The following is a 22,518-nucleotide window of genomic DNA, read 5'->3' as shown; positions in this document are numbered from 1 at the left end:
TATGTCATTTCTAGCCTTCAGCAGGACTTAGTATTCTCTATCTCCAATGTTTAATCATGGTACTGCCTATCTGCCAAGTTGTTTTTTATCCACTTTTCCAATTCAGCAAGAATGCTCTTTTTTGTGACAGCAGGTTTCGGGTCTGATCCCAAGAGGTGCTAAACATCTACAACTCTCATTATCTTCACTGGCAGCTGGAATGAGAAGCTACAGACAGCACACAAGTCAGTGCTTTGCATTTTCAGAGTCATGGATCAGCAGGGCTTTCTCAAAAGTTGTTCCAGTAAACTTCATGAGCAGTTTTCACCTTTTCATGAGACATTCTGATCGTTTGAGAGCCATTATTCCTTTACATTCAGAGACCTGCATTATGAGAGCTATCAGCTAAGCTACAAGTATCAACGTAGGCAACACACACAGGAAATCCAGAAGTACCATGTGGCAACAAAGTTCTCCGGGAAGACTTAAGGGTGTATACTTCCCCTGTCACTAGATAATTAATATAAGGTTAGAATGCCAACATAAGCATCTCTTTTGATTCAATGGGAGCTTTCCTGGATAAATTCACTGCATCATGAGCCTATTCCAAAACTCCCTAAAGACAACAGAAATCTTCCCAGTAACTTTAAATAGCATGGGATCAAGCACTATAAAGATCAGAACTTTTAGATTATGAATGCGCTAAAAAAAATGCCTCCACATGCTTTATTGTACATTTGCCATGTCTTTCCTGTTATTTATACAAGTGGAAGTTTGTGACTCTTCACCTCATGTATCCCCTATACATGCCCCATTAAACCCCAACACATATATCATAAAAGAAACATTAATGCCAATAATTGAATGGCAGAAAAATTTGGAGGGTTCAACTTTGCCAGAGATTAGCTCCCCCTACTTGAGAACATCATGTTCGTGTCACACCTCCGACATTTTCTTCCAAATGTAAAAATTCCTTCCAACAAACATGGGTTGTTTCTTTGTTTTAAACTGACTGAGACATGCATGGAAAGCTCTATTGCTACTTTTGAGAACAGTTTATGCCTGGAGAATGGACAGCTGCTGTTGCAGAGCATTTGTTTTCCAACTACAGGCAGTCCCCGGGTTACATGGATTCGACTTACATCGGATCCCTACTTACAAACGGGGAGGCAACCCCGCACTAGCTGCTTCCCCCCAGCACATCGGATCCCTACTTACAAACGGGGTGAGGCAATCCCGCACTAGCTGCTTCCCCCCAGCAGACGAGGGAGACGCGAAGCTAGCGCCCTCCCCCACCAGCAGACCAGGGATCTGCAGCTTTTCTCAGCAGATACCTCAGCTTGAGAATAAAGGACTGAGGGAAGTGAGGTGTGGGAGAATAAAACTGAGCTCTGGAGAAATGTTTGGCTAGAGTTTCCCCTACAATATGTACCAGTTCCGACTTACATACAAATTCAACTTAAGAACAAACCTACAGTCCCTATCTTGTACGTAACCCGGGGACTGCCTGTACCTCCTTGCCTCACCCCCTAAACCTAGTTTCTGTGGACTTTGCTGTAGTTAGCATATGCTGAAATTTAAACTACAGGTTCTTAATTGAATACAGTTGCTCTCCTCACCCTCCATACTCCATGGGAGCTGCAACACAATATTAAACTGTATTACATGTATCGAATATTCCTAAACTGGAGATTTCTGTAAAGAACAGCGAGTGCTGAAAATGAAGTACAATTAAACCACCCCTAAAATTAATTAAATTTGAACATATAAAGGATAATAGTCCCCAGGCATATTAAGTAATGCCACTCTTTATATTTTACTAGTCCCTGCCACTAAAATTTCCACTCCTTCAAAACACCAAGGCTATGTCTACACTCGCGGCTTCTTGCGCAAGTATGATTGTTCTTGCACAAGAATCTGCAGTGCGTCCACACTGCCCGCCTGCTCTTGTGCAAGGAAATTTACTGTACAGTGTGGTAAAAGAGGTCTTCTTGTGCAAGAGCTACACTCTTTTTTAACAGGTGTAAGCCCTATTGCGCAGGAATTCTTGCGCAAGAGGGCAATGTGGACGCTCAGCAAGGATTTCTTGCGCAAGAAAGCCCTATGGCTAACATGGCCGTCGGAGCTTTCTTGCACAAGATAGCGTCCACACTGCCATGGGCGCTCTTGCACAGAAGCACAGCACACACATGGCAGTGTGGACATTTTCTTGCACAAGACTTCTTGCTCTTCGTGCTGGATCAAAAAGTTGTAGAGGAACAAAACAATGTTCCTAGTCAAAAAAATTAGGAAAGTTTGTATAAAAGTGAACAGGAAAAAATTAAACTTTTCTCTTAATTTTACCCAATTCCTCAACTCACTATCTGGGGATCAGACACAATACACAGAGTTATAGTGTATTGGTTAATTTTTGGAGAAATTATTAGGGGTAGCAAATGGCAGGAGGAAAGGAAGAGGAAATGTGAATGGGAAGCTAATTTCAATTTTAACTATAGTGCACCTATCAGTATTCCCTAATATGTCTAGTTCTTTACAAAGAGCTTGCAGAAGAGAGAGAGTGCACAGATCAGCTTCAGCAGGGAGAATTGACAATCATCAAATACATACTGTACAAAAGGGGGGCAGGCAGTTGTGGGTCCACAGTTGGATGAATCCTGCATCAGAAATCTGACCCTGGCAATGATTTGGAAACTGAGGACAGAAAATAAGCCAGCTTTGAGCACTGGCGTGCAGTTTAAGTGAGACATTTTGGCTTCAGAGGGTAGGGAAGAGGGCAATTACATTACAATAAGAGAGCCTACTCCTCCAGTTTTGTGTTGGCTACGTACAAGGTCTGTTATTCTAAACGAGAAGACCACAATTAGTCAGTGTAACTTTCAGGAGGGCGGGAGATACATCTTTTTCCATCTACTGTAGTGTATGTGTGTGTGCGCGCGCGTATGCGCGTACACGTGTGCATACACAACAGTGGATAACTGGACCCAGAATGACTATTTGGCCTATATTCACATTCTAGCACCAGGAGAAGTGAAGGGTCCATTTTAATAATTGAAAAATATTACTTTATTACAGTACATTTGTCATCTCTAGGCAAAGTACCAAGTTTTTAACACATCATAAAAACTGGGCAGACTCTCTCATCTTTTGTGGATGATCACAAGTTAAAACCAAAAAAAAAAGGGGGAGGGGGAAAATATAGGGTTAGAAAAGCTTACATGTCCTTACACTAGTGAACCTGGGAGAAGACTGTGAGCTCTGAAAATCTAAGGAGCCAAATGTCTTTTTTTGCCACTGGTGAGCAAAATGGGACTTGAGAGCACTTAGGAGCCTCAGTAGTGTCAGCTGAGTTGTGCCTTTTTTTTTAAACCAGGGATAGTTCACAGCAAAGAAATTGTGTGTGTGTATAACAGTTCTAGCTACTGTAAAAATATTAAAGAATATTAAAAATGCTGAAATTTTCATGGCATACTTATTATTTGTTTATTGGTAATGTCAACGCCATCAAGGAAAAAAAGACACAAGCACCATATACATTAAGGTACTGATTTTAAAGGCAGCAAAAGAACAAATCTCACAAAGGCAAGGCTCCTTTTTCAACATTCTCCCCCACCCCCAACTTTTTGGAAAAGAAACAGAGGTTGCACTGAAACAGGCGCCGAGAATATCAGAGAGAAAATATACGGTATGTACAGAATGTCAGCATTAATTAGAATATCAGGGGGAAATGTTTAAACTCTCTCTACTTTAAGGCTTTGGTTTTGTTTCTAAAACTTACTATGGGTGTTGAGAGCCACCCTTTGGTCATCCTTGTAAGTGCAAAATCAATAAAATCCACTGCAAATACTCAGGGTTACTGCCTCCAGAAAGGAATTCTTGAGAGCTGCTTATGAACTAACCACACCAGTCTTTACCCTTAAAAAGTTGCCCTCAGATCATAACACCACCCGCTGTGTGTACATGGCATGCAGGGGAGGGAGGGAGGATTCATTACTGTTTGTGAAGCATCTGAAACTATCAAGTGCTACATGTTGTCACTACACGCTATAGCCTTCCATTCTCTTTTGCAGCTGTGGCACAGGCCACTTTTCTCAGAGCATCTGAATAATCGTAATGTGATTTTTCACTAAAATGAGGATTCAACAAAAGAAACATTTGTTATGTGGCCCTTTTCTCTGCCAGGAGCCCAATGTTAGAGAAATAAAAATACTCTATGGGAGCTACATACTGCTCCATTGTTTCATCCAGGTTATTGATAAGAACAGCACAGTCTGAAAGGCAGATGGTCAAGTTGTAAAGGCTGACAAACTGGTATCATGTAATTTTAGTAAAAACAGGCGGGATTATGGATGTAGCAAGTCAAAAACTTCAAAAGAGACTATACAGACATGTAAGGCCAACTGGCAGGGCATGGAGGAAATTTCTGTGGAAACTGGCCACAGATATTATGTGGATAACATGAAGTTTAAATATCATCCAAATCTTATTTCACATTGAAAAAACAGACCTTACCCGGAAAAGCAAAAACTACAGGTATGATGGTCTCTCTTTCACTCAGTCTCAGTGATCTTTACGAACCCTTAGAATTGTCCTCTATTGCATAGTCCGTTTTTACTTATGCCAGCTTTTACTATCTAGTAGTTCTGACCCAAGGGGCAAGTGCCATGCTCGTGAGGGAATATGAAATCTTGATGCCTGGGGGCACAATGCTGAATAGACTAGACATGAAATGCAAGAACAGATACCAAAGCTGGATGGCTAAAGCTGAAAAGGCAGGTGGGGACAGGAGAACTATGATAAGCGATAGCTAACTATGTGACGAAAAGAAAAAAACATGTAAACAAAAGAAAAGCTGACAAATGGGAAGACAAATCTGTTAAGAAATACAGAGAAGATGTAAACATTTCTTAAAGATAACTAATAGGGAGCAAGGTGGGATTCCTAGCTGCCATCTGTCCTAAAACCTCCCCTAAAGCAATTTCAATAGTGGAATAAATAGTAACAATGCTAAGCATGTATGTAGTTTTTTAAATGTTCAAAATGTTCGACAAATATTAATCAATTTAACTGCAATACCCCTGTGGAGTAGATATTACTATCCACAGTCTGCAGTTGGGGGAAAAACAGACACAAAGGAGCTAGGTGACCTGTCCAAGGCCACACGGTAAGTGAGAGGCAGAGCTGGGATTAAGACTCAGGAATTCCCAGTCCTGTACTCAATTAAGTAGACCACATGGCCTCTCATTTTAGTATATTTATATAGCTGCCACTCAATGGAAGTTTAATTGCCCCCTAAATTAAGGCCATTTTACCCTCCAAGGGAGGTAACAGAATGTCTTGCATCACTCAACAGCATTTCCATTGGCTGACTAAATAGTTTGTTGATGAGCTCTGAAAAGACCCCTCTGCCAGTCTTCCTTTCCTAGAAGGGCAGTAGCTGCTAAATGATGCCATGTGTGGAATATTAAAGCAATGGAAAGAAAATGAGCCTGGAATGGGACAGTCATTAGGATTTCTTCTCTGAGGTGTAGAGGGCCACACACCACAGGTTCCTCCTTGGAAAAAAAAAGAAAAAGATTTGTGCAACAGTTATTTCAGCCTTGCTCAATACAGTCCCACATAGCATTATCACAGTAGTGCCCAGCCATTTCATTTGATGAGAATTATTTATGTATCACAGCCTTTGCCAGTGCAGATGTATTCAAAGTAGAGATGCCAATGTCTGAATAGTCCCCAATGTGCATCAGTTTTCTACAGTCTCAGCTACCATTTCCATCTAACTCACCAGACCTTGAAAATAATCATCTGACCACAGAGCGCTGAAAGGAGGCCCTGCAGAGAGAGATTTTCTTCATTTGGTGTAAAAGAATCATAACGTTGATTGTGTACATTAACCCAATGTAGCAGGAGGCCACCATGAAAGGAACTATCACTCCCAAGAAACAAAACAAAGCTCTTAAAACCCCAGCCTGAATTGAAAGCCATTGGATTAATGGACACCAGATTTGAAAATTGTCATTCAGAGATATTACTCTCAGCAGGAGGTGAATCTGGAAGTGATAGCTCTTCACAAACAATTCAGCACATAAGTCACTGAGCAACAGAATGCAGACCGACTGACTCCATTGTGAAGAGATCTCAGATGTATATTGTTCTGATTGTGATCTTGGATGCCTTTGGGAGACGACAGAAAAAAAAAATCTAGTTCTTCAGAGAACTGAAGGAAAACAAATCATCAAATAAATTTCTCTAAGGGAAAGCTGTCATGGAGTAATGACCTCCTGCTCAAGGCTAAGGCACTGAAACTACAGGTTTTGAAAATAAAAACCAGGGGGTTTATTAAACTATTCCATTCCACTCACCTTATTTCTGCTCAGGTCAGGGAGTAGATGGGATTGCTTAGCCTGCTTGTGTTGGTAAAACAGAGGCAGCTGCCACTCACATGTAACATTTTCAGAACTATGGCCACTCATACTTCTGCATCCAGCTGGACTGCAGGTCCTACCCTTAGTGATTATGCCTCCTGATTGCTGTAAACAAACTTGCACCAGCAGTTCATTTTGTGGGCAGGCATATATTCTCTCCACCCCCCAAAAAAAAAAAAAAAAAAAAAAAGAGGCTTTTATGTTGACTGAACTGCTGCTGCAAGGGGTATGATTGAATTCTCTATCTCCCCGTTAATGCACACAGAAAAGTGGCCCACTTCTGGAACCAGCAGCATCTGTGAAAAGCTGTGGTACGGGCTCTGCAGCTACCTTGTTGGATCCTAATGGAGGCTTAGTCTCCCCTAAGGCAAGAGACTGTCATGTGTAAGACATTCATCTCTTTCCAGTCTCTCCCCTTTGCCTAGTGGGGAGCTGAGGACATCACCCAAGCAGATAGGGTGAAGAGCCCTTCAGGATTTGATAACTAGTGAGAGAAAAGGGTCCATTTGGACTAAAGATACCCCCAGGGACTTGGAGAAGGCTTTGCAGGAAAGGAAGGGAACCCTCCTCCCCATAAGTCATTCTTTCCAAATTAGCATGTGTGAAAATCATAAGTCCAGGTCTGATCTTTGCCACCCCTTCCCTATGGGACAGAAAGGGAATTACCATAGACCATAGCTAGAGAAACCCATCTAAAACCATCTGATGGGAAGGGAAAGGAACAGGATTCACCTAGAGCTGGTCAGGTGGCAGCTTATTTACATGTGTTCACCTCTCATCTCCACACCTCTGAGCTGTGCCATATTCCTTTACACCCAGGACTGACCAACCCCAGGAGGGGGACAGCCTACTTTGCCTTCTGGGACTCATGTGTATTCTACTGCCATGTAACTCACCTCCACAATTTGTTCCTTTGTTTTTACATATTAGTCTGAACCACTGAGTATTTGGAAAAGCTAAATGAACAAATCAATAGTAAATTTGAAATCACTTTTCCCACTGAGCAGACTATCCCTATTTTGAGTTCAGTACCTCCTTTACTTGCATTTTTTTTAAAATGCCTGTCACCGACTTACAAAAAAAAAAAACCCTGTCCAATACTCAGGGGAGTTCTTTTAAATCTTTGTACAAATATGCCCAGTGCTTACATGGGTGTTTCATAAGAATTCCCAGTGTATGCCAAAGGCCATACAAGCCTTTGAAAATCTCCCTCATGCTACAATTGTAGAAAAGATAAAAATATTTAGGTACAAATCATCTCATCCTTTGTTCATCTAACAGGACATTGCAAAACTAAAAACCATATTACCTTTGATAATTCTCTTAGATTATTAAAAAAGAAATAATTTTGAAACCTGTTTTCCTTTTTACCATGTATCCTGCTTATTTAGTTTTTGAATTTCGTTAAAATGGGGCTGTAAAACTAGACTGACCAACTTTACTTTACATATATCAGGTACCAACACAGTGCTTTTGTATTGGATTGCATACATTGCTTAGAATCATTTAAATTGAAGACAACAACAAAAAGTAGGTTTAATTGAATTTTTCAAAAAACTTGGAAACATGACTGATGAAATGAAAGGGGGAAAAAAAGGTGTAATTACAGTTCTGTCATATTGGGCAAATATACAGAGCAGACCAACATGTTTTGTCCAAAGGCTGGAAAGCGTCTAAGTGACTCCCACCTGTCTGAAAATATATCATACTTAAGAAAAATCCTGTGTTCCAAGCTTGTAGATGATGTAATATCCCTGCTCAATATATAGATCCCATCATTATGGAGAGTACAAGTCAAGTTGAGACCTGATTTAGATGTGTTCTCCTTGAGGTAGAGCCATTCTCTGGTTGCAATGTTGTAAGACTGCACTGTCAACATGTCCTCACTTGGGCTAGATTTGTGGTTAGGTCCCAGTTCATGAATACACCCTCCTACCAGGTAGATCGTTTCCTCAACAGAGAGCATCTGCTGTTTGCGAATGTGGATATCACACAGTTCAAAGTTGGTCCAGGAGTCAGAGATGGGGCAGTACTGCAAAATATTCATATTCCTGTCTGAAACAAAGGAGAGGTGTTTATGCAAAACCATAAAGTACATCAGTAGAGCACTAGGCTATGTCAATTAGCATTACAGACTGTGTATCTGTTGTTCACGCTGGTTCTAAATAACCGATGTACCTTCCAACCCTGCTTATCATGTGTTAACGTATTTACAAGTCAGTGCTGGATTGACAATCCCCTTTTTGAGACTGGAATCTCTGATCACTTTTTTCTTTTTCAGAGGGAAAGATTTAAACCACAGATCAAGTGGTATAAAGAGAGTGGGGGGTTTAGTTGAATAATTCCTGTATGTTAGCTTGTGTTTTGTCTTTTTAATCTTTGACCACTGATACTTGAAAAGTGCTCTACTTCCCTCCGCAGATGACATTCTCAGGCCTCTCAGCCAGTGCATTCTTTAATGGGGGGGGGAGAAGGAATAAAAGAGAAAGCAGAAAACTCCTTGAAGTCCTCAAGATCATGAAGATTTAATTTACTTGTGAAGCACTGACACATTACAGTGAATGGCACTCTGGAAAATTCTACTGCAGTCAAATTGAGAAGAAATAAGTATATTTGTTTTCCTCCAAAATCTAACAGAGTAAATGCAAACAGTGTTTCATTTTTATTTTTTCCCCATCCATGTACCACAATCACTGGTTATTTCAGCAGGAATATACACAGCTCTGCTTTTGCCATTACAATGTAAAGGAAAGCTGTATAGCAATGGAAAGCAAGAGCAGTGATGGAAGGAAGCAGATTTTTATTTAATTGTCTCACATAAAAATAATTGTAATTTGTATTTATTTTCTTGGCAGAGCAATGGAAACACCCAGCTGTAACAATTAAAAGGTGAACTAAAGTGTTTTGACTTCATTTTTTGTCTGTGATCTTAAATCGCTTAAAGAATAGTTTGCAATAAGAAAGCTATTTTAAAAGGAAACAAAAAGGTTTTAGGTGATGAGATCTTTGTTTAATCTGCAACCACCAAAACCTAAAAAGGAGTCTGATCTGCATGCCTTGAAGTATTTTAGGATTTGCAGAGATGCCTACCATATGCAATTCCTTTAGAAGTCTGTGTGCTTTAGCTACAAGCACACTGGTTTGTAAATTTTGGCTGTCAATTTTTTTCTTAGATTAGTTTCAGTATTTTAGAACTCTTCGCTTCATCTTTAACGGCAGATTAAATTTTGGTCTTGAAAAATGTGTTTGTGATCTTTAAAGACAATAAGGTTTAAAAGAAACGTGTCTTACCTCTTGTCGTATATCCCCCAACAACATAAATTTTGCCCTTGCATTCACAAGCTGAGAATTCTGCAAGAGGGTTTGGCATAGACGCAACAAAATTCCACCAGTCATGCTCTGGGCTATAACACTCCACATTGGAAAGGGATTGACCTCCAATGGCATAGAGCTTTCCATTTACAGCCAAAAGCTTAAAATTGGACCTAGAAAACACGATTGGAGTAATGAAATAGCTAGCATATGACAGAAAAAAGAACCAAAGGAAACGACAGTTTTATAAGGGTTCCAAGATACCATCATCTCTTCAAACTTGTACCATCAGCCAGTATATTAGAAGCTGAACTGATTCTTCTGTGTCCAAAATAGAACGTAAACTTCTTGGGAAAGGAACTAACTTTTGTGTTTGTAGAGGGTCGAGCACACTGAGGGCGCCTTCAAGAAATAAATAATAATGAATGAGCCTTTTAAACATTTTATACTTAGGTTGCAAATCAATTCAGTTTACCTTTAGCTATTCAGCAGAGTAATGTGTTCTGTGTTGTGTGTGTGAGTGTATTATTTTGTGAAGTACATGTACATGCTCAAACACATGCACAGGCATACATGCCCCTGCTCCCCCCCCCCCCCCCACCCACACACACATTATTCCAGTCAGCGTTCCTGGATTTTCTTGTAAAAGCAGATTAATACCTGAAACTGAGCACAGGCCTTGATCTGTGATAGTGTCTCAGTAACCTAAAATAAATAACTATTCAGTTTACTACAGGGTAAATGATACCCTGCAGGAGATGAAGAGGAATGGCTCTCTCTCTCTCTTTGCTTTCACCAGCACCATCACCCTGAAAGTCGGCACATTTTGTTATTCTTCCCTTCAATCAAAGGCTAGATATTTTCACACTTCCTGAAGCCAAACATTAATTCAGGATGCTAAGCTCAACATACCAATAATCTGGTTTTAGTGCAACAGTATCAAAGTTCTATATTTTTCCTTCCCATTTGACTCCATTGCTCTGTATATTTCACAGGCTGCAAAGGGAAACTTGCCGATGATTTTGGTATCAGTCTGCAATTTATGCATCTAAAGAAAATGCCTTCCAGAGACCAGGACTACAGGGGAGGAAGATTCTAAAAACTAAACAAAAGGAGCATGATGGGAAAGAGATCCAGAATGGGATCAATGGATAATAAATCTGCGCTTTTCAGAACAACTTTTTCTGAACCAGATGCAGCAAATTTTAATCAAGCAACAATCCTAATAAATTCAATCGGTCAACTTTATCCTTCTGCACTAGACAAACATAAGGTCAATCTAATTTCCCATTCAAGTCCACAAAGGCTTTAGTGGTGTGTTAGTTATGTGCTGCCCTGCACACCAAAATGGAACTTTCACTCAGGCTAGGTCTACAATAGGAGACAAAGTTGAACTAAGATAAACAACTCCAGCTACGTGATAGCATAGCTCAAGTTGATGTACCTTTAGTTGTAATTTCCATGACATTACCACTGCGGGAGGTCTACAGGAGAAACTCTCCCATCATTGTACCTTATTCCCCATGAGCCAGGGGAGTACTGGAGTTGACGGGGGCACAATCAGTGGTTGATTTAGCAAGTCCTTAATAGACCCACTAAATTGAACCCCAGGAGATTGATCATTGTCGATCTCCCGATAAGTGAAGACAAAACCCTTAGGGCTCGTCTACATTGGCCCCTTTTCCGAAAGGGGCATGCTAATTTTCCAGGTCGTAATAGGGAAATCCGCGGGGGATTTAAATATCCCCCGCGGCATTTAAATAAAAATGTCCGCCACTTTTTTCCGGCTTTTAGAAAAGCCGGAAAAGAGCGTCTACACTGGCCCCGATCCTCCGGAAAAAAGCCCTTTTCCAGAGGATCTCTTATTCCTACTTCAGAGTAGGAATTCCTACCCCCGCGGATTTCCCTATTACGACCTGGAAAATTAGCATGCCCCTTTCGGAAAAGGGGCCAATGTAGACGTAGCCTTAGTGTGAGCATGAGGTTACAAGTCAGTAAGAATACTGCCTATGTAGATATATATGATTTTACCTGAACAAAATGAACACTGCCTGGCAGCAAACTGCCCTGCAATTTTTTGTATTAAATATATTTTAGGAAATGTAAGGGGTGGGGAGAGGAAGGGAGGGAAGCCTTCTTTCAGGTGGAATAATTTTGTTCTTGTAATCCTGAGATGACTCTGGAAACTATAAATGCTCCTCTAAAGAATGATATGCTTTTGATTCAGTTTTTGCTGTTATTTACTATTAAGTTGCTCGGATCACTCTGCAATTTATGCATCTAAAGAAAATGCCTTAAGTCATCTCAGATCAATAGTCATTAAAGAATCTGGATTTAAGTGGCAATAATGGGTATGAAATTAGAGCAATTACTTGCAAAAATATTCTGAGTATCAAAGAGATGTACAAAAGGAAGGAAAAAATACACCTATATGCACTACTGGAGTTCCATATCTGAAAAACTGAAGCTTGACTACTGTAATTTAGCGAATATAACCTACAGGTTATATTCATTTTTACAAACCCCGCACACACCCCTCTCCCGCGGGGTATATAGGGGTTTTTTTACTCACCAGCTGTTTTTTTTTTTTTACTCACTGGAGGCTGGTGGTTCCTGAACATGAACGGAGAGGGAGGGAGGGAGGAACGCTCCCTTGCCCAGAAGATGGTGGTTTCTGCGGCTGCGCAGGAACGGAGGAGGGTGGGGGGGGATGAGCGCTCCCCCGCCCAGAGGCTGGTGGTTCCTGCTTCCCCCACCCCTTCCTGTGGCTGCAGAGGAACCAGGGGGATAAGCACTCCCCCGCCCGGAGGCTGTCGGCTGCGCAGGAACCAGGGCGGTGAGTGGCTGGCTAATCCTCCCCCCCCGCTGTAAATTAGCAAATATACCCCTGGGAAATATACCCCTGGCACAGAAAAGTCTTGTATGCCCCACGGGTTATACTCGTACGTGGGGTATACAAGATTTTTTTTTACTGAAATAGAAAAAAACACGGGGTATATTCGGGTGCAGGTTATATTTGGGTGCAGGGCATATTCGCTAAATTATGGTACAAGCAGGGTTCGACAAATCCGCTTATCTACTCGCCTGTGGCGAGTAGATTTCAGCTGGCCGCCCCATTTACCAGCGGTTCGCACATGCGCAGTGTGGGTCTCATGCATGCGCAGTGCAGGGCTGGCGAGTAGTTTTCACCGCGATTGTCAAGCCCTGACTATAAGTATATTTTAGAAATTAAGCATATCCTTTAATATTAGTAAGATGTTAGCAGGTCTGCAGCTGTGTTTGTCTCTATGGGTGTGTCTAGACTACAGAGTTTTGTCGACAAAAGTGGACTTTTGTTGACAAAACTATACCTGCGTCTACACTACCGCTGAGTTCTGTCGACATAACGTCAGAACTCAGCAGTTTTGTCGACGCTGGTAAACCTCATTTTACGAGGCATAACACCTTCTGTCGACAGAGTTCTGTCGACAGAAGGTGTTACTGCATGTAGGGTTGTGTCTAGACTATAGGGTTTTGTCGACAAAGCAGCTTGCTTTGTCGACAGAACTGAATGTGTCTAGACGCTCTTTGTCGACAAGTTTTGTCGACAGATACTGTCGACAAAAGCCTGTAGTCTAGACGTACCCTATGTTACAGATGACAGGAGCAGAGTTCTGGTCTCATAAAATTAATTCATTTGGGCAATACAGTATGTTTCACCTGATGGCCACAAGACATTTTGTGAAGTTGGGCATTAACAGATAAAGAAGGCAAAGAAAGGGTATGTCTACACTTGCAGCCTAATTCAAAATAGGGCTGCAAATGTAGGCATTCGAAATTGCAAATCAAGCCCGGAATCTAAATATCCAGCGCTTGATTTGCATGTTCCTGGCCCGGCACCATTTTTTAAATTGACAAGCCCGGAATAACTGCCCGCGTCTACACGCGGCAGTGAAACGGGCGTTCGAAATAAAGCCCTAGTTCGAAATACCTGTTATTCCTCCTGCAACGAGGTTTAACAGGTATTTGTCTGACGGTGTCTGTGTAATTGGAGGCCCTGTTGCAAATTTAGGGAAGATTACTTTGTGAATGATGTATGGCACAAACACCAATTCCTATTAGTCTAGATGGGATTTGTATAATATATTAATGTAAAAGTGTTCAAATTACATGTCTGATTTCAACATTGGTTAATATGATGTTCAGAGCATACCCTTCACATATAAGAAATCTACCTACAGCACTGACTCAAATATTTATTTTACTCGCAGGCAATAATCATACTTTTTTCAATGCTTCAGCCATAGCTTAATACAAGGTAGCCTTGAACAACTACTCACCTGTGTGTAACGAGTATAGCAATTGTTTTTATGAAAAAACTAACATTAGGAAAGAAATGCCTTGTTATTCTTTTTTAATCTTTCAGCAGCTAGAAAAAAGAAAAGCAAGCACCATACATTAACCATCTCCTAATTACCACTAGCCAGTATACCATGGACCACATTTTGGGAACCACTGATCTTGAGAATTCATTTCTGACGTAATTCCACTGACTTCAGTGGAGATACACCAGGAATCATACCTTTCAAATGCCTCTCATTTAGATGTCATTCATTTTAATCCCAAGGTTCCACACAAATTTGTTGCCCCTTATTTTTATACTTGAAAACTATTCACATCAAAGATAGAGACTCATGAAAGTGTGATTATAGGAAGAGGTGTTACAGTACAGGAATATATCCCGTAGCATTTTAGGTTTCCTGCAGGAGTACAGTATATGCTTCTGTACCCTCCAAAATCCTCTTATCCAAATCCCTCCCTTGTCTCTCATGCTGGGGGACCAAGAAAGGATTTTGCTAATACAGAAATCTGGGTAATACAAAAGAGAACCCTCCTCCCCACGACTGAACTGCAAGGAAGAGGAGGCCTCAGTTGTGGGGAAGGCCATCCTGCTGCTGAATGACCCTCTGTGAACCTACTATGAACGCAGTAAAACAGCAGGGTCATGACAGAGGAGCTGTGGAAAGCACCCTGCCCTGCCACAGGGCCAGTGACACCCAATCCCTGCAGGCCCAAGGTAGGCTATGATCCAAGTAGAGCAGAGCAGAATCCTGGTGAGGGTCTGTCTCTGCTATGACTTGCCCCTTGAGCCTCCAGGAATGAGGTGTCACTAGCCCTCTAGCAGTACAGGAAACCTGCTGCAGCCCCATTGTTACAAAAGTGAGTCAGTAGGGCAGAGCAGAAACTCCTGGCCAGGACAGTGAGGGGGAGTAGAATGAGCCTGCAGCTGAAGGGGAAGCCACCTTGCTACCAAATAGCACCTATGCTCTTGATTATCAAAACAAAATCCCTGTCCCTCACGCCACTTGGATGACAAAGCATACCAGGGGCAGGCAAAACTCAGCCCACCAAACATTCAGATCTGCCCACCACGATACTCTGGTATGCCAATGTCATGTGGCCCATCAGGACACTCAGGCAGGCTCCCAGACAGTCATGGGCCCACATGTCACTTAAAGCACCCGACAGCATAGGGCAGCATGTGTGTGTCCGCACAGTGCACCTCTGGGGGAAGAAGGTGTGTCTCCACATGCTGTCCTTACCCCCAGCAAAATTACTGGCCCCCTATCAAAAATTACTGCCCACCGTGCTGTACACTGTAGTTTATTTATACTCTTTATTTTAGTGCTCTGCCATTTCTGACCTACAGGCTTTTAGAGTGGAGTGTTTGCAGTAATTCCTGACTCACAGGAACTGGGAGTGAGGGGACGAATGGGGGAGAGGGGGGAAGAAAAAATGTCTTCAGGAGACACTTGGCAGGGGCCGCTCCAAGGCTATGGCTACACTGCCGATCTTTTTCCAGAAGAAGATATGCAAATCGTGCTCATGTTTGCATATCTTCTTCCAATTTTTTTGTGGAAGAGGTTTTTCCAATATGTGGCCCTGTGTAGACGGGGCCAAATGTCAAGAAAAAAACCATCTTTTGCAAGATCCCTTATTCCTCGTAAATCGAGGTTTACAGAGTCTTGCGAAAGAGGGGTTTTTTTCCCCAACAGTTGGCCTTGCATGGGGTTAATGTTTCAGCAATTAGGTGTTAGAGAGAAACAAAAAGATCATCAATGCATATTTCTCAGAGGTAATTTTGTGTTTTGTAAATATTATACAATTGACCATATTAAGTCAGCTGGTAGAAGTTTCTGGATCAACTTCTCTCCATGTCAAGAGGATGCACTGTTTGTCTTGAGACTAGTTACCCCCTCAAAGAGGCAAAGGAAAGAAAAAAAGGGATGCCACAGGGCCTGATGCATGCAGTGGTCCTGGAACCATGGGTGCTCCTGCACCCCCTGGCTTGCTGTAGTAATAACAAACACCAAATACATAGTTTCCACGAACACCCCCACACACTATAAAATTGTTACAGCACCCTTAGATCCACCTAAGCATGAGTATTTTATCGAAGCAAGATGCCTTCAACTCCCAGGCTATGTCTACTCTGCCGGTTTTGCTGGCAGTGAGTTTGCAAATGAGGAGTGAATTAGCATATCACCATGCCTCATTTGCATAATTTATACAAAGCGTTTTTGCGGGAAAAAAAGGTGTGCACACATTTTCTTCTTGCACAAAAACCCCTTTCCCCACCACGTCCTTATGCCCCAAAAAAGGAGGTTTACCAATCTGGAGGAAAAGGGGTTTTTGCACAAAAAGAAAACATCCACGCTACTTTTTTTCCCCCCACAAAAACCCTTTGCGCAAAAATGCCTTGCACACATTATGCAAATGAGGTGTGGTGATATGCTAATCTGCGCCTCATTTGCATACTCACTGCCGGCAAAACCCACTGACTAGTCAAGGGAAAGTTATCAGCACTTGTAGATGATTTCAAACTTTTATATCTTTGGATGACACTTCAGGCAGGGGCATACAGCTAAAAAAAAATCTGTGTTCAAGTTACCATGCATTATTACTATAGCACCATAAATGTATACAGCAATTTAAAAAATAATAAACACATGAAATAATTTATGTTTAAATTAATTTAATCTGAAAAGAGCTGGTCAAAAGTGAGAAGGTGCAGGTGGGAAAAAAAAACACAGTAAAAGTAGGGATATAATAATTCATTTAAAAAGGTAACCATGTAACCACTAAAAGTCCTAGTGGTTATACAGGTACCTGCTGTGGACTCTGAAGTATTAAGCTTAAATAAGAGCTGCCAGACCCTGCTTCCACGGAGGCAGCTTTGCTGCAGCAAGCACTGCAGAGGCTTTGCTGCATACTCTGCTCCCAGAGAACCAGTGTGTAACCGGCAGTGGAGGGGCCAGGCCAGGCCTGCCATGGACAGGGGTTGCTCGGTCTGGCTGGAGCAGCCCTTGCCTGCAGTGGACCCCGCAGGGCTGAAGCAGTGGCCTACACAGGATGGGTGGGAAGCTACTCCAGCCCTTATTAACTGGTAAGCATAAACAAGAAGCATCGCCCTACACAGGTGAACTAGTTAACCTTTCACATCCCTAACTAAAAGATGTTATTTTTGAAAAGCACACACTTGTCCAGCAGACACATTGGATTCAGGTAATCTTTCCCGACATGCTCATTTTACAACTAAAGGCTCCACTCCAGCAATTTGATGCATGTAGGATCCATGCTTATGCTTCAATGGGACACTGCATGGTTTGACTAGGGTTGCCAGGTGTCCGTTTTTCTACTGAACAGTAGACTGACTCGTGCTTCGCCTGGACCTTGCAGGGGGCAGGAGCGCCCTGGGATCTGCACTGCCCGGGTCAGTCCTGCTCCCCACCGGCTGATACACTCCTCCCCCCACCCCCTCCCCCAGCCCTTCCTGGCCTGCCAGTTGGTTCTCTCCCACTTCTCCTTCCGACCTTCCCTGGCCAGCCCCACTGCACCCCACGCCAGTGCTGCTTCCGGTGGCCAGTTCTTCCCTCCTCCTCCTGAGCTCCCCTGGCCAGCCCCACTCCGCCCAACTGCATCCCCTTCCCCTCTGACCAGCTCTGCTTCCCATCGGCCGCCCCTCCCTCCCCCTGATCTCCTGGCCAGCCTCTGACCCCCAACCCTGCCAGCTCTGCTTTCCGGCCCCCTCTTCCTCCCAGCCAGCCCCGCTCCCCTCCTGACCAGACCCTTCCCCCCCAATGAAGTGTGTCCAGTATTTATTTTAAGACTACCTGGTAACCCTAGGTTTGACCCTTATCCCTACCCAGAATTCCACGGAAGTCAACAGTTTTCTGAACATACACAGAAGTCTACCTGCAAAGATGAGAACACAGAATCAGGGTCTATTAAAATCTTCTAGTTTTCAAACTTTCAATCAGGACTGTTCACATGCCAATTTTTAGAATTCGTCTGTTTTTGCTAATATTACTTTTTGTTTTTTAAAAGAACACTGTTAGGAATGTATTTAAAACTGACTATATTTAATGAATACAGGCAGTCCCCGGGTTACATGGATCCGACTTACATCGGATCCCTACTTACAAACGGGGTGAGGCAACTCCACACTAGCTGCTTCCCCCCAGCAGACCAGGGAGACGCGAAGCTAGCACCCCCGCCAGCAGACCAGGGAGATGCGGAGCGGCTTTTCTCAGCAGATACCTCAGCTTGAGAATAAAGGACTGAGGGAAGTGAGGTGTGGGAGAATAAAATTGAGCTCTAGAGAAATGTCTGGCTAGAGTTTCCCCTACAATATGTACCAGTTCCGACTTACATACAAATTCAACTTAAGAACAAACCTACAGTTCCTATCTTGTACGTAACCCGGGGACTGCCTGCATAAGAAAAATTAACACTCCCCCCCCCTAAACTTTCCCTTGGTATTGTCTAATCTTTCAGCTTTAATGATTTGTAAAATAGAGTAATTGAGTACAGGCAGTCCCCGAGTTACGCGGATCCGACTTATGTCGGATCCGCAGTTACGAACGGGGATTTCTCGCGCCGGAGAACTAGAGCAGCGGGACGCCTGGTCCCGCCGCCCGCCTTCTCTGGGGCGAGAAAAGCTGCTCCCCGTCTCCCTGGTCTGCTGGCTCCGCCAGCAGACCAGGGAGACGGGAGCAAAGCGGCAGAGCACCGGGGGCCGGACCCGCGGCCGCTTCCAGATCAGCTGGAAGCGGCGCAGGTCCTGCCGGGTGCTCCGCCGCTTTGTTCAGCGTCTCCCTGGTCTGCAGACCAGGGAGACGCTGAACAAAGCGGCGGAGCACCCGGCAGGACCCACGCCGCTTCCAGCTGATCTGGAAGCGCCACGGTTCGGCCCAGGTCCTCCGCAGCTTTGCTCCACGTCTCCCTGGACTGCTGGGGGAGGGGGGGGGGAGATGCAGCTAGTGCCCCCCCAGCAGACCAGGGAGACGTGGAGCAAAGCCGGGGGCCTGTGGTAGAGCAGGTGGAGCACTGCTGGTTGGTCCCGCAGCACCGCTCCTTGGCGCTACTGGACCAACCAGGCAGCACCCCAGCTGCTCTGCCCCAGGCGTCCTGATTCAGCTGCTGATCAGTTTCAGCAGTGGCTGAATCAGGATGCCTGGGGCAGAGCAGCTGGGGTGCTGCTGGGTTGGTCCAGTAGCTCCGAGGAGCGGCCGCGCTACTGGACCAAGCCAGCAGCACCCGAGCTGCTCTGCCCCAGGCGTCCCAAAGTCAGCCGCTGCTGAAACTGACCAGCGGCTGACTACAGGAAGCCCGAGGCAGAGTTGCTCTGCCCTCGGCTTCCTGGAATCAGCTGCTGATCAGTTTCAGCAGCAGCTGACTTGCGGACGCCTGGGGTTCTTAAGTTGAATCTGTATGTAAGTGGAACTGGTGTCCAGATTCAGCGGCTGTTGAAACTGATCAGTTTCAGCAGTGGCTGATGCCAGTTCCGACTTACATACAGATTCAACTTAAGAACAAACCTACAGTCCCTATCTTGTACGTAACCCGGGGACTGCCTGTACTTCTATCAATGATCCTATGGAGCATGCATCATCTAGAAACATGTACAAACTAAGATGTTTGCCTTTTTTCTGATCTTCATTATCTTTTTCTTTATGAAAAAATCAATAAACACTAATTGCAAAAATACAGAGTTGTATGGGCCACTTCCACTGACAATTATAATACAGTTATGATCAACTTCATCAGCTTTTAAAACAATATAAGAAGCAAAAAGAAAGGAAGGCACCAGTTTCAAGGCAAACATTTTCGTTGGGTATACTTGATGGTAAATTCTCTTGGGCAGGGACTAGGGATGTGACTAATTACTCCCCCTTCCTCTCCCCCAGGGGAGGAGCAGGAGCCAAGACTGAGGGGAATTGGCTTAAAAGCTGGTTTCCCCCAGCACCATCTCTGAGGGGGCAGAGAAGGTACAGACACAGAGGAAACAGTGTGAGCAGGGTCTGAAGCAGTCTCCACTCGTACCAGTTCTGCTGTGATTCTGCTTTTAAAATGTACAAGAGCTCCATGTGGTCGTGCATATTTCAAAGACTCAGGCGCCGCAGGGAGCACAGGGCCAGTCCCCCACTGGCCTCACGCTCCCTACGGGGCTTCTGCTTTTGAACTGTAGCAAATACCTGGCAGAGCTCTTGCTACAGTTCAAAGGCGGAAGTGCCCTTATAGACTAAAATCGAATAGTGGATGGAAATCCCATTGACTATATGATTAATTAATTAATTAATTAATCTAAATGTAACATCCCTAGCAGGAACTGTGGTTTTATAGCAGGTGTGTGCAGAGCCTACCACAAAGTTTAAATGCCACAATACAAATAAGAACCTGTTTGGTCAATCTTGACTCTGATGTTCTGTACTCCTTACATGCATGGATCCATTGATGCCAACAGGAATCCTATATGTGGAAGACCAGATTACTGAGCCAAAAGACCCCATGCACTGACTAGGAAGAGAATTTTACCTTCATTATTTTACCAAGAAATTCTGTTTTAAATAAAGACAGATATTTGGAGACTACAGAGAAAACTAGACCCTAAAGGCCCGATTGATCACTAATGATCTAAATGGGTTACCTGGTAAGCATCCCCCCTAGACATACATACATGCATTCTTTTTTCCCTCTCTCTCTCTCCCCTCCTCCTTCCCCACTTCCATCCCTGAGCAAGCGTGGGGCCGGAAACAGATGGGTTGAAGCAGCCCCTGCCCACAGGGCAGAGAGTCCCCACCCTACTTTAATTTAATCAGTTAAGTGATTAAACTTAATGTTTAACCGGTTAATTAAACAGGATTTTACATTCCTATTAATCATCTCTTCGAGTACTGTCATTAACATCAGCAAACCGGGAGAAAAAGGGAGAGTCAAATGCTGCTTACACTGATAGTGTTGACTTCACAAAATGCAGGTAGGTGGTGAATCAGGCCCTGCACTTCTGGGTCTAGTCTATACCTACCCAACTCAAAATGCTATATCTTGGTAATGCACCATGTGGGGGTTTACCTCTTTTGGTTCATTGAAGCCATCTGACACCATTCATTTATACAGGGGTTATAACAGTGGGCAGCCGATATCTCTTGGCTGGTGATCCTGTAGCCCCCGACGACAAACAGGTAGTTGTCCATCATTGCCGACCCATAGCCTCGGACATTCACTAGATCCAGGGGCATGTTGCTGGCCAGGGGCAGCCACCTCTGAGCCACCTCATCATACCTCAGCATGGAGCAAGGGGTCTCCTCCTGCAGGTGGCGGCATGGGGCCAGGCCCAGGGAGGAGGCACCCATGAAGTCTCCAATAGCCAGGAGGGTGGCAGTGCCCTTCATTCGCCTCTCCCTCAGCTGCTGCCTGAGGGCACTGGGCAGGAGGAGGTGGGGACGGGCCTCCGGCTGCCGCAGAACCTCATGATAATGGGCAGCCATGAAGCCCAGGCAGGCATCCTGCAGGTCCTGAAGGCCATAGACCTGGGCCAGGCGGTGCAGCTCCAGGCAGTTGCCCATCCTCACCTGGGAGAGGAGCAGGCGCAGCAGGGGGGTGACCTGCAGGTAGGAGGCGGCCTCGACCAGCTCTTCCAGCAGAGGGGGCTCCTGCTCCCCGCCCTCCTCCTGCTCCAGCCGGGCCAGGCAGGAGGTGTTGATGAAGTCCAGCACCAGCTCCAGCCCCTGGGCGCTGAGCCCCCCGCGCAGCTGCTGCTCCTCCTGCCCCTGCCCCGCCTCCCGCATGCCCGAGCGGAACAGGGCGCGGAAATAGTCGCTCTGCTCGATCAGCTTCCTCTTGCTCACCGGGTAGCACCTGTCCCCCAGCCGGATCCTCACCACCTCCTCCTCCGCGCCAGCCGCTGCCTCCCCCGCCTCCGCCTGGGACATGGCCCCGGGCTCCTGCCTGCCCCGCCGGCTGGCGGGAGGAGCGGGGCGGGGGGTGGCTCCCGGGGCGGCGGGCTCAGCCCCTCTCCCGGCTGCGTCCCGCGGCGGCGCGCAGGCCTAAAAAGGCAATGCTGGAGCCGGGGCGCTGCAGCAGGCCGGGGCCCCAGCGTCTCCAGGCCCCAGCTCCCGGCCGGGGAGGAGCCCGGGGAGGGCCTGGAAACGTCGCTCTCTGCTCCGTGCGCCTGGCGGGAGCACCGCCCCCCTCGTCCTAGCGAGCACCGGGGGCCGAGCTCAGCCCCGAGCTGCCTTCCCTGGCGGTCCCGCGACAGGTCCCTCCCGGGTGGGAGTCGCTCAGCAGCACCGCGTAGAGCCCAGAGACCTTTAGACCGTCTGACAATGGGGAAAGAATTTCGGCTTTATTTTTCTGTCTCTTATACCTCACTAGAAGATTTACCCAGCATTGGATGGGTCCTTAACTCATTCAGTAAAAGACAATGAAAATGTACATGCTTCCTTTAAAAATAAATAAAAAACGAGTGGCCCTCTATAAGCTT

At 44.8% G+C, this 22,518-nt stretch overlaps 1 protein-coding gene across 1 annotated transcript; it reads right to left on the bottom strand.

Annotated features, from left to right (window-relative positions):
• Positions 1-7,912: 7,912 nt before the first annotated feature.
• KLHL42 (kelch like family member 42) lies at positions 7,913-22,247 on the bottom strand. Its single transcript, XM_006132966.3, has 3 exons — positions 21,108-22,247; positions 9,693-9,886; positions 7,913-8,456 (listed from the first exon to the last, which is right to left on the bottom strand). Exons 1-3 carry the CDS (start codon positions 21,965-21,967, stop codon positions 8,005-8,007), a joined length of 1,506 nt encoding a protein of 501 aa, XP_006133028.3. The 5' UTR covers positions 21,968-22,247; the 3' UTR covers positions 7,913-8,004.
• Between the last annotated feature and the right edge of the window lie 271 nt (positions 22,248-22,518).

This window comes from Pelodiscus sinensis, chromosome 1 (genome assembly GCF_052426305.1).
Source record: "Pelodiscus sinensis isolate ZL-2025 chromosome 1, ASM5242630v1, whole genome shotgun sequence".
Taxonomy (NCBI): Eukaryota; Metazoa; Chordata; order Testudines; family Trionychidae; genus Pelodiscus; species Pelodiscus sinensis.
This window is presented reverse-complemented; position numbering and strand designations above follow the sequence as displayed.

What these genes read in the sequence shown, in the direction of transcription:
- KLHL42 (XM_006132966.3), bottom strand. Translation starts at nt 21,967, where the DNA reads ATGTCCCAGGCGGAGGCGGGGGAGGCAGCGGCTGGCGCGGAGGAGGAG. An exon ending in GCTTCAATGAACCAAAAGAG is followed by an intron (nt 9,887 to 21,107) that starts GTAAACCCCCAC and finishes CGTGTTTTCTAG; the next exon opens with GTCCAATTTTAAGCTTTTGG. An exon ending in TGGGGGATATACGACAAGAG is followed by an intron (nt 8,457 to 9,692) that starts GTAAGACACGTT and finishes CCTTTGTTTCAG; the next exon opens with ACAGGAATATGAATATTTTG.